A 12615-nucleotide genomic window follows, 5' to 3' on the forward strand; every position below is an offset into this window, starting at 1 on the left:
GCTGGGCATGCTGGCACACACCTGTAGTCTCACCTACTCAAGAGGCTGAGGCAGGAGAATCGCTTGAACTTGGGAGGTGCAGGTTGCAGTGAGCTGAGACTGCACACTGCACTCCAACCTCGGTGACAGAGCAAGACTCGGTCTCAAAAGAAAAAAAAGAAATCCTCGGTCAAAGAAAACAGCAAACACGGCCCTCGCTTTCAATAGGCTTTGAGGAAAGCAGGAAAGTGCAGAAAGAAGAGCAAGCACCTTAAACGCTGGCATGACTCAGAAGACTCCCTCACAGCCACCTGCATTTTAACATTCAGAACAGAAGTCGACGGCTTGGAGTGAAATGCAGAGACACTTTGCTTGGGTTCCAGTGAGTCTTCGAGGCAGCCTCATTTCAGAAGAGAGACATTTCCCAAGCACCATCATGTTCCAGGTATCACCGTAGGAGATTTAAAGATATTATCTCCTCAATTCATTTCTCACAACTACCTTGCAAGGCAGATGATATTTGTTTTCTTTAAACAAAGAAGAAGGGAAAACGTTCATAATTCTCATCCCACTTCTCCGTCAGTAATGTGATAGAGACAAAGACGATCTCTTACATTTCATCAACTCTCCTATTCCATAACCTTGAAGTACAGGAGTTTCCTGGCTTCTGTTTCTTAATTAGAATGCGATCTCCGCAGTCTCTGGCACATCACGACACCTCACCTGGCATCCTTCTCTCTCGCCAGTCTCATTTCATGTTGTTTCCTACCCCCTGGTTTATATTCACTTAAGAGGAACTCACGCTCACCCCCTCCCATGATCCTTCAGCCTGGGTACCCTTCCTTAGTTTGCCTGGTGAACTCAGTTTACCCTTCAACTTGGCTCAGACATCTCTTCGTCTTTCGAGCCTGCCCGGCCTCCCTGTCCCACTCTTATTCCATATCGCCCATACCGTCGACATATGCTGTCACACTCTACTGCAATTTAAGTATTTATCTCCTTGACGAAACTGTGACGTAATAACGAAGCAAAACCTGCCTTTTCATCCTTGGTAGTTAGTAAAGTAACACCCATGAATAGGAACTTCGTAATTATTGCTGAATCATTAAACTGATTTTTAACAGCCACAATAACGAGAAACAGAAAGAAAAACAGAGCCAAAAACAAGAGACCAAACGTGATGAAGTGGCTGACAATATGAAAAAACAAAACAACAAAAAACTATAAAAAGGGCAAAGGAAAAAAATGCAGAAGATGTAGAATGTAACAGTACTGTTAATGCCTCTTTTGTGGTGGAGGTTTCTGAAAAGCAAGAAAGTTCATAAGTAATATCAACAAGCAACAAAGCTATAACAGCATTACAGGTGGTATTTGTTTGTAGAGATGCATCTTTCCCATTAACCTGTTCACAGACAGATGTTCTGTAGCATATAATACATGTTTCAAGGGTCAGGGATGCAATTCTGGAAGCCACGCAGGAAACCATGCTTTCAGAAAACCACGAGGTTGTATTCATTTTCATTTACTTATAATGTTGATGCATCATATTGATCTTTTTCCAAATGATCCATAGCTGGAAATAAATTTCTTTCAAACGCTGCATAACAACTGCCTATGTATCTATCTTTTTAAATTTGGTGTGTGTGTGTGTGTGCATAAGAATATATAATTTGGGCTGGGCGCCATGGCTCACGCCTGTAATCCCAGCACTTTGGGAGGCAGAGGCAGGCGGATCACGAGGTCAGGAGATCGAGACTAACAGGTCAGGAGATCCTGGCTAACATAGTGAAACCCTGTGTCTGCTCTGAAACCCTGTGCCTGCTAAAAATACAGAAAATTAGCCTGGTGTGGTGGCGGACGCCTGTAGTCCCAGCTACTCAGGAGGCTGAGGCAGGAGAATGGCATAAACCCGGGAGGTGGAGCTTGCAGTGAGCCGAGATTGCACCACCGCACTCCAGCCTGGGTGAGAGAGTAAGACTCCATCTCAGAAAAAAAATATATATATATATACATATCTATATATAAAATTTGGTATGCATATATATTTATATATGAACATAAAATTGAATGGCAAGAGACTAATCCAGTGGTATGGTCGTATGAGATTATTTTTAATTGTCAAAAAAGGCAAAAAAGCATCAACAACAGCTTAATTGGTGCATAGTGTCTTGTATTAAGATCAGACAGTATCTAAGTACTTTCAGAAGCAGGTGGCTAGTGATATTCCCCAAATATTTTATAAAGTGTGTACAAGAACAATGTCGGTATACTTTTTTCCTCTGAAATCTGGACCTAGGTGACAAATGTTCTTGTGAAAATATTAGTGAGTCTTGGTTATCTGGAAAAACTGTGGCCACAAGAAACCACACTTGAATATATACTGTCAAACGGAAAACCTGAAAGTGAATTACCAATGGCACAAGCCCAAACAAGGTCATCTGTACATGTGCTAAACTGAAAGTCATGTCATTGACATTACCTAGCAACAAATTCTTCGCAAAGTGGCACCTTCCCCAAGACTGCTAGGAAGATGTGGTCAAATAGAGTGTCAACACACGGTCTCTCAGAGCTATGAACTGGGTAATTGTCCAAAAGGTCTTCAAGAAGGTGAAAGTGATGAATAGATGTAATCATCCCCATTTAAATAATTTAGGAACCAAAGCCCAGAAAGCATAAATAAATTGTTCATGGTCCAAAAGCTAGGAAGTGGAATGGTTTGGACTTGAACTCTAGCTGGTTTGGCTCAAAATTAGAGCATCATACCCAGGGCTGCATGAACTTCCTTCCTGGTGAATTCAAGGTTGCATGAAAGGTGAGCCAGCTAAATGATTTGCTCATGGTCAGTGCACCCTTTACTCATGGCAGCAGTGCTGGAATTTAGGGGACAAACGCTGAGTTTTAAAAGCTCTGTTCTGAAGAAAGCTAAAAATCTCAACAAGGTTTCAAACATATGTTTGCCCTGCACCACCACCAAATACAACAAACTGGACAGAAAGTCTGTTCAGCAAATATTCACTTTCCATCCTCTCACCTCCTTGTAATGCATACAATTTCCCTTCTGAAGCTGGGCTTGGTTATGTAACTGGCTTTAGCCAATCAAAGTGATGGGATGTGCTAAGTTTCAACCCAACCCTATGAGACACTGGTGACAACTAATTTGCACCAAGAGAAGAATGTTCCCCAATTCGCGACTCAACTTTCAACCTGAGCTATAGAATGAGATGGGCGAAATGGGGCTACCTATAAAGCAATTACTGAATTTTGGGGTCATTTGTTATGCAGCAATAGCTAACTAATACTTGGAGTGAAGATGGGATGAAAAATAAAATGGTCAAGATATATAAAAGTGAACAGATGGTAGTGTGGGGATGGCACAGAAATGTTAGCGTTAGAAGGAATCTTGAGAAAGGATTAAGATACCCAAGGAAGCATTTATTTTAAGGGACAGGGTCTTGTTCTGTTGCCTAGGCTGAAGTGCAGTGGGACAATCATAGCTCATTGCAGTCTGAATCTTCTGGGCTTAAGAGATATCCCCCTTTAGCCTCTTGAGTAGCTGGGACTACAGGTATGAGCCATCATGCCCAGCTAATATTTTTATTTGGGTAGAGACAGGGTCTCACTGTAGTGCCCAGGCTGGTCACAAACTTCTGGCCTCAAGTGGTGCTCCTACCTGGGCCACCCAATGTGCTAGGATTACAGGCATGAGCTACCAGGACTGAAGGCAGCATTTTTATGTGGTCCCTGCTTTCATGGTTATGCAGCTTCACCACTTAAGGAAACTGAAATGGAAAAACATCAGCCTCATGGAGAATGAAGGATCCAAGTCCAACGCCTCCAAACAAGGAAAGTGTGCAAAAGGAACAGAGAAAACATATCATAGCTCTATACTGGACCAAGCTGTCTTTTGGGAGGTGAACTTCAATTATGAAGTATAAATTTTGAATAAAAGAAATAAAGGTGGACATTTTGTGAGTTCTGAAAAATCACAGATGCATTATTTGTTGCAGAAAAGTTGGTGAAACATAGAAGAACTGGAAGGAAGGCTATTTAAAAGATTCCCCAAGATTATGGTGATTACTTCTTCCCTTTCAAATGCAGAGTATATTGAACTTTCTTTTAAAAATGCATACAGGAGAGTCATTCTATGCAACAGTAAGAAGGAAACTGTCAGACAACATTCCCAATTCAATATTGTGCTTCAAGAAAAGATTTCCATATATTCTAGATTTAAAAAAGCCTCATAAATAAATGATAATCCAGTACATGCTCTGAAAAATGAAAAAAATAATTTTGTGTTTGCATTTTACTCCACAGAGTAAAATTTAATCTCTTTTAATATACCATGTTTTACATAAAGAGGTAAAAAGATGTAACCTTAAGAAAATTGATTTTTTTTTACATGTTTAAAAATGTCCCATGCAGTATTTATCTAGGCATTTTCCATCTGCTAGTATAGACAGGCATTATATGTTGATAACTTCACCATGCTAGGTTAAACGTAAATAGAGTTGTGATTTAACGAAGTTTTTCTTCATAGTGCTACAAATAACCAAGACCAGATCATGGCTTTAGAACGGTGTCATCCATTATTCAGGCTATGCTTTCAAAACTGTATCATGGTCTCTAACGGCACACAGTAGGTGCTTATTAAATATGTGTCAAATGCACGACTTAAGAGAAGGCATGTGGAAGATCCAATGCCCCAGTCCAAAGCAAAGCTGAAGTCACAAGATCTTAGGATGACGTGAAATCAGACGATTTGTGCTTTCTTGCCATCCATGCAGACATCCTTTTTGGTTTCCTGAGCATCCGTCAGGAGTTTTATAGACTAATGGGTAGGTGTAAGATTAACACCACATCCTCACTGCATCAGACAACCTGGAGATAGGGCTATTTCAGTCTAGTATCCTCTAAACAAATATGTTCTAAATACAAAGTAGAAACAGTATTAGGGAGATCTGAATCTTAGATAGTCTTAACAACTTTGAAAAAAAATCAAAAGAAAAAGTCAGTTTTGATGTGTTGTCTGGCCCTCACCTCCAGGGATAGAACTAACCCAGAGATGATTTCTCATCCCAGCTGAAGGAGGATTCCAGGCAGCAATTAAAATATGCAAAGTCTTTCTCAAAAATGTTCGTGCTTTAACTTTAAGGCTTTCCATGGCAGCTTTAAATATATATACATTTAATTGAAAAATAAATATTTAATATTTCCAGGGTCTATAAAGTAATGATTTGATTACTATATACATTGTGTAATGATTATCACAATCAAATTAATTAACACGTCCATCACCACTCATGCTGTACATTAGATGTCCAGAACTGGTTTATCAGTAACTAAAAGTTTGAACCCTTTGATCAACATCTCCCCACTTCACTGACCCCCTAGTCCCAGCAACCACCATTCTCACTCTGTTTCTATTCTATAAGTTTGGTTTTTTCAGATCCTGCATTGTTAGTCAGATCATACAGTCTTTGTCCGTCTGTGTCTGGCTTATTTGACTTAACATAATGTCCTTCAGGTTCAGAAATGCATTTTTAAAAATGTGGTTCACATATACAGTGAAATATTATTCAGCCATATAAAAAGGATGAAATCTTGCCATTTGTGACAACACAGGTAGTAGTCTTTGAAGGCAGATCTTCGGGCATAAGACATTCATGGGCTTCTTGTTGCTTTCAGGAAGGAAGCAACCACAGACAACTTAAGATAGGATTCAGGTCTTACAGTCTTCAGAGACATTACCTGGCAGCAAAGAGGAGAGAAGATACTTCAAGTTGTGGCTGATAGAGCATAAGGCGGCCCCACATAATCGCTACCGCCTGGTATTCACACAATCGTGCAGTTTCCTCCCTTTGAATGTGTGCAGGGCTTCTGACTTAGCATTAATCAGCAGAAATCTGGCAAATGTGATGAGGTATACATGGCTCCCATGATTACACTGGGCATATAGGACACCATCTTACTGACCAACTTGCCCCGGAGACTCTTGCTGCTGGCTTGATGAAGGAAGCTGCTTTGTGGGAAAAGCCCAAATATTCAGGAACTGTTGATGCCTCTAGGAGCTGAGGGGTACCTCTAGCCAACAGTCAACAGTAAGCAAGAAGCCAGGACCTGAGTCAAAAAGCTACAAGGAAATAAAATCTGCTAGTAATCTGAGTGATTTGGGAAGCCAATTCTTCCCCACTCAAGCTACCAGATTAGAACACACCCTGGCCAATATATGATTGCCACTTTGTGAAACCCTAGGCAGAGGACCCACCTAAGTCTGATACTCAGATTCCTCATCCACAGAAACCATGAAATAATAAATGTGTGCTGTTTTAAGCTGCAAAATTTGTGTTAATTTAGCAAGAATAGTGAATGATACACAAGTGGAGAATGTGAAGTGTGTTCAAGTGGAGACAGAGAATGAGCAGATGATGTGGCCAGGACAGGAAGCAAGTAAACCTGATGAAAGCTTTGGATTCATGGTTCAGCGCAGCATTCCTGCTACCCATCTGGTGGCTGTCTACAGAAGTATATTCAAGAAAATGCATTAAAATAATGAACAAATTAGTGAGACAGACAGTACACTGGGGAAAGGAATGACAAGCTGAGCATTGTAAACTTAAGTCTCAGAGGACCCAGGGAGCCACGGAATGTTTTTGAGCAGAGGAGCGATGTGACAAAGGTGTGTTTTAGGAAGATGTATCTGACATATAGAATGGAATGGAGTATGGAGAAATTCAAATCACAGGGTGTAATACCACATTCTTAAGTTTTCATCACACAAAATCTCACAGGTCAAAGTGGCTAAGAAGAAAAAAAACAAAATAGTCAAGTATCTGACACCTATGTTGGTTTCAAGGTACTAGAACATTTCTTAAACTTTTTTTGTTTCTTTTTTGTTTTGCTTTGTTTTTAGGTGGAGTCACGCTGTGTTGCACAGGCTGGAGTGCAGTGGCGCGATCTAGGCTCACTGCAAGCTCCACCTCCCAGGTTCACGCCATTCTCCCGCCTCAGCCTCCTGAGTAGCTGGGACTACAGGTGCCCAATACCATGCCCAGCTAATTTTTTGTATTTTTAGTAGAGACGGGGTTTCACCATGTTAGCCAGCGTGGTCTCTTCTCCTGACCTCATGATCCACCTGCCTCGGCCTCCCAAAGTGCTGGGATTACAGGCGTGAGCCACCGTGCCCGGCTAAAATTTTTTAAACTTTTACTAGTGGAAGCAGATTATTTCAGATTATGTGATATGTGACATATATAACAAGATTTCACATAAGCAATGTGTGTCCACTTTAATAATACATAGAATGACTACCTAGGTACCTGTCACTCATTTTAAGAAACAGAATTTTCCAATACCTCTCCTATGTATCTCTCCCCATGGCATTATTCTGTTTTACTCCCCACCATGCCCCATCTGTCACACCTGGGAAAACACTAGCTCATATTTTGCATTATTCATTCACTTGGTTTTCTTTATAGTTTTATCAAATATCCTCAATGTTTAGCTTTGCCTATATTTTAAACTTTCTATAAATTGAATCATACTGTATATATTCTACGTATATTTTTTCTTTTTTTTTTTTTGAGACAGAGCCTTACTCTGTAGCCCAGGCTGGAGTGCAGTGGTACAATCATGGCTCACTGCAGCCTCAACCTTCTAGGCTCAAGAGATCCTCCCTCCTCAGCCTCCCAAGTACCTGAGACCACAGACACATGATACCACACTGGCTAATTTTTGTATTTTTGGTAGAGATGGGGTCTCAGTATGTTGCCCAGGTTGGACTCAAACTCCTGGGCTCAAGCGATCTGCCCACTGTGGCCTCCCAAGGTGCTGGGATTACAGGTGTGAGCCACCGTGCCCAGCTGTAAACGCTGTTTTAATCCTATATTATGTTGCTGAGATTCTTCTATGTTGATGCAGGTTCTAGTAACCACCCATTATCACTGCTATCTCCTAAGACAGGAATGTACCACCACTGATTTCCCCATTTCATTGTAGACGGCTTTTGGAGGCCTTTCAGTTTCTTGCTATCACAAATTATGTGCCAGAAGCATTCTTGAGCTTTTCCTGGTTTTCAAGAGTTTCTCTAAGGCATCCTTATAGGAACGAAATTGCGTAAGTTGTTAAGTACTACTTTATTAGGTAATACCAAAATATTTTCCAAAATGGCTGTTTCAGTTCGGTAATGTATAAAATTCCCTATTTCTCCACATCCTTGCAATGCTTGTTATTACCTTACTACTTAACGTTTTGCCAATCTGGTGAGTGTGAAATAATTTATCATTGTTGTATTAACAGCAATGCCTTTTTTTTTTTTTTTTTTTTTGAGACGGAATCTAGCTCTGTTGCCTAGGCTGGAGTATAGTGGCGACATCTTGGCTCACTACAACCTCTGTCTCCCGGGTTCCAGCGATTCTCCTGCCTCACCCTGCCGAGTAGCTGGGATTACAGTCACATGCCACCGTGCCTGGCTAATTTTCTATTTTTAGTAGAGAAGGGGTTTCACCATGTTGGCCAGGCTGGTCTCGAGCTTCTGACCTCAAGTAATCCACCTGCCTTGGCCTCCCAAAGTGCTGAGACTACAGGCGTGAGCCACTGCACCCAGCCAACTGCAATGCCTCTAACTGATGAGTTTGAACATCTTTTCGATAATATGGTATTCTTTACAGGACAGTTTGTATTCTAAGGCACTTGTCCTTTAAAATCCACATGTCAAGTTGGCAAAACAAGACCTCTGCTCACAAAAACTTATTAATAAAGTTAAAACATAAAGTGTCAAATCAATGTCTGTTAAGGTGTAATGCACACTATATATATATATATGTATATATATACACATATACATATATACACATATATATACATATATATATACACACACACGCACATATAAACATATATATATACACACACACACACACACACACACACATTTAATTGGACATTTCACAAAGTCATCTATGATTAATCTTGGCTCCCAAGTGTACTGGGGGTATGACCTTGGGCAAGTCATTTACTTTTCTAAACCATTACTGGCTCAAAAAAATCTATTTAAGCAACACATTTACAAAAATTGATATACAAAGAAAAGGCTATCTGCATTATTAACATTTAGAATCATCACTGCCCCTTTCTCCCTCAGGGAGTTTTCAGAAATGTACATTTCTCTTCTACTGTAAGTAGCTACAGTATGCCTTCCCATGCAGATAAAGAAATGACCAATACTTCCCTTCAAACCTCAATTCTAAATTTAAAAATCACAGGTTACATGAACAAGTCATCTGGGCAACATAGTCTCTTCAACAATGAATAATCTTTGCCTTGCCAGGGCACCGTTTCACTTTCTGTTCCTTGTGCCCAAAACACTTTTCCTCTGGTTATTCACAGTGCCAGCTCCTTGTCACCTTTGAAACCCTTTCCTTACCTGCCTGTCCTTTCTAAAGCTTGCCCCGCCTTCTCCCCTGCCATTCATTTCTAGCCAAGCGCCGTGTTTGTTTCTGAAAATGTGTCGCCACTGGAATATAATTTATCTTGGTGTTTACTCATTTTTTCGCTGGCTCCCCCAATGAAATGCACACTCGGTAAACCTGGCTTGTCTGGGGTTCACCTTTGTGTCTTCAGAAGCTTGAGAAACACCTGGCTTCTAGTAGGAAGGTGGCTGAGTAACTGTAGCAGCTGGGCTTCCTGGCTCACACCTATAATCCCTGTACTGTGAGAGGCAGAGGCGGGAGGATCACTTGACTCCAGGCATTTGAGACCATCCTGGGCAAGAGAGCGATAATGCACGCCTATAAAAGAAAAATTAAAAAAAAAAATAGGCAGGCATGGTGGTGCATGCCTGTAATCCCAGCTACTCAGGGGACTGAGGCATGAGCATCACTTCAGCCCAGGAGATCAAGGCTGCAGTGAGCTATGATTGCACCACCACACTCCAGACCCTGTCTCATAGAAAAATAAGTTCTTACATTAGTTCATCTACTACCAACGTTTCAGAAAGGACTTGGTGGTGAAACTGGCCATTTATATGCAACTGTTTATATTAATAAAACACTTGGGCCCCAGACCTGTAGTCTAGCAGTCTTTATTTCCACCTCACTAGTTTCCCCTGAGTTTGTTTGCAAAGTTGAATTTCTAAAAAACGCAAACAAGGCCAAAAGGATTTCCTGTATTCTCACCTGTTTCCCCTTTACCAATAAAGAAGTTATATGAACATAAATCAACAAAATACTGTATTTTCTTTATCTTTATATCCACCTGTTAGTTTTAGAGTGTTAATCTTTCCAATAACCATCCCAGTGCAAGCTCTTCAGGACGGAAACCATCTCTTATCACATTTGAAATTCAAAGAGGAAGCTCTAAGAGCACCATGTGACAAGAGGTACCGATGGATATTTATGATCAAGGAAGATGATCAGCTAGAAGCAGCAGCCTGTCGATGAGGTCACATCATATTACGAATATGGTTTATTACCAGCTCCCAAAGAGATGCCCTCTCTGTGGTCAATAAGAAAAGGATAAAAGGTTCAAGATAAGGAAGAAGCACTTTATAAATGAAAACGTTCACTAATGAAATTAGTATCGTTATTGCAGGAAGTGCTAATTTTCCTGCTCACTGAGAGTTTAATAAAAATGTTATGTCTACTCTATAACTGTGATTAATCAGTGTAGTATTGAGAAGTACAGCGATTCTTTTTCAACAAGGCAATTTTCAAAATTTGAAAAGGTGTAAATTTCATGCAAATTGCTTCATAATCATATATGTACAAAAAGGAGCCAACAAAATTGCAGTTACAAAAGGAATCATTAACATTTAACTTTTTCCCCCTTTTCTCCAACTGCTCCTTAAATGGTTTATGATAAATTAAGTGATTTGACCAACTGAAAGGTATAATACAGGTGAATGTCAACAGAACGGTGATCTGAGTTGGTGATTTGAGTTGGTTTAAAAACCAACTCAAATGTGGATGTCAAGTTTGAACAGTGATATGAAATAGAACATTTTACAAAGGAAAACTGCCTTGATTCGATGAAAATGCATCTACTTGTTTTAATAACAATATAGAGAGACAAGGAAGCACTTTTTTATTTTTGATTCTTCTCAGTGGGAAACAGTACATCTTTCCTACTGAAAGTCACATTTCTGCCCATAGGGTTCTTCCCTCCCGGCCCCACACGTCCCCAGGAATCCTGTAATTTTAAGCAATGGTTTGCAAACCTGAGTGTTCCTCAGACAAAATGGCCTTAAGATGGCTTACCTGTGAAGCATTCTGCTCCCCCTGTAATGAGCCAGTCCAAGAGGCTGACACCCAGGAGCCTCCAATCTCACTGTATGCGGTGTCTGCAACAGCACTATCTGGGTAAATCCAGAGTAGGTTATTCATCTGTTTGCATAGCTAAGGTAGAAGCGGATAATAAGACCTCAAGTGTAAGGATGACAGTGTTAGGATTATTAGATGTGTCTACCGATAGCCCTTACAACTTGTAAGACAGAAGCAGAAAACAAACTTACTTGCAGACACTAGTATTAATACTGTGACAGCTAACTAACAGCCAATTGTTTCTGGCTCTTAAGAAGTTGGGGCTGGACGCTGTGACTCACGCCTGTAATCCCAGCACTTTGAGAGGCTGAGGCAGGTGGATCACTCAGCCTGGCCAACATGGCGAAATCCCACCTCTACTAAAATACAGGAATCAGCTGAGTGTGGTGGTGGATGCCTGTAATCTCAGCTACTGGGGAAGCTAAGGCAGGAAACTCGCTTGAATGCGGGAGGTGGAGCTTGCAGTGAGCCAGGATCGGGCCACTGCACTCCAGCCTGGGTGACAGAGTAGGACTCAAACTCAAAAAAAAAAAAAAAAAAGAAAAAAAAAAGTTGGAAGCCTTTTTTTTTTCTTTTTAAAAAAAGAAAAATTTAATATATAACTTGGAAAGCAGTGGTTAGCAATTTCTGGGTAATAACTCAGAGTGATTCTAAATGGTCTAAGTACTGCCACGGTTCTTGCACTGGGTGGATTTTTTTTTTCCCCATGCAGGCTTTTGGAGGGACAAAGTAATGATAACTAGGAACCATCTTCCTCCCTCATCTTCATCCTGTACCTTACATATTTTCTAAAATAGACCTACTCAAGGCAGTTATTATGCAGAATCTATGTTCTTCAGAAGAGTTTTTTTCAGAGGATGATGGTTTAAATGGCATTTTTCTCGGCTCACTGCAAGCTCCGCCTCCCGGGTTCACGCCATTCTCCTGCCTCAGCCTCTCCAAGTAGCTGGGACTACAGGCACCCGCCACCACGCCCGGCTAATTTTTTTTTTGTATTTTTAGTATAGACAGGGTTTCACCGTGGTCTCGATCTCCTGACCTCGTGATCTGCCCGCCTCGGCCTCCCAAAGTGCTGGGATTACAAGTGTGAGCCACCGCGCCCGGCCTAAAGTGGCATATTTTAGAACCATCTGGTCACATGCATTAATGCACACTTTCAAATTCCGCATGGAGTTTTATGACGGCGTTCTCCTGCCCTAAGTGTCTCTCGCAGGCACTGTGTATAAATAAGACAAAGACTCCTGCCGCCTTCAATCCACGGAGTAGTGAACAGAGGCTATGGATTTCACACGGCAACACATTTTCCATTATACGCTAAGAT

General features: G+C 40.9%; 1 protein-coding gene across 4 annotated transcripts in view; it reads right to left on the reverse strand.

Moving 5' to 3' along the window:
• Positions 1 to 12615, reverse strand: part of WWOX (WW domain containing oxidoreductase) — an 804193-nt gene that overhangs the window by 313639 nt on the left and 477939 nt on the right. The window contains exon 9 of one of the 4 annotated variants that reach the window (XM_058440465.1): positions 2064 to 5727. The exons of the other annotated variants lie outside the window; for them this stretch is intronic. Coding sequence (XP_058296448.1) covers positions 5641 to 5727 — 87 coding nt within the window. The 3' untranslated portion in view covers positions 2064 to 5640. Of the gene's footprint in view, positions 1 to 2063; positions 5728 to 12615 lie in introns of those variants that run through there. 4 annotated transcript variants of the gene reach the window in all.

The sequence above is a fragment of the Hylobates moloch genome, unplaced genomic scaffold (genome assembly GCF_009828535.3).
Source record: "Hylobates moloch isolate HMO894 unplaced genomic scaffold, HMol_V3 SCAFFOLD_6, whole genome shotgun sequence".
Taxonomy (NCBI): Eukaryota; Metazoa; Chordata; class Mammalia; order Primates; family Hylobatidae; genus Hylobates; species Hylobates moloch.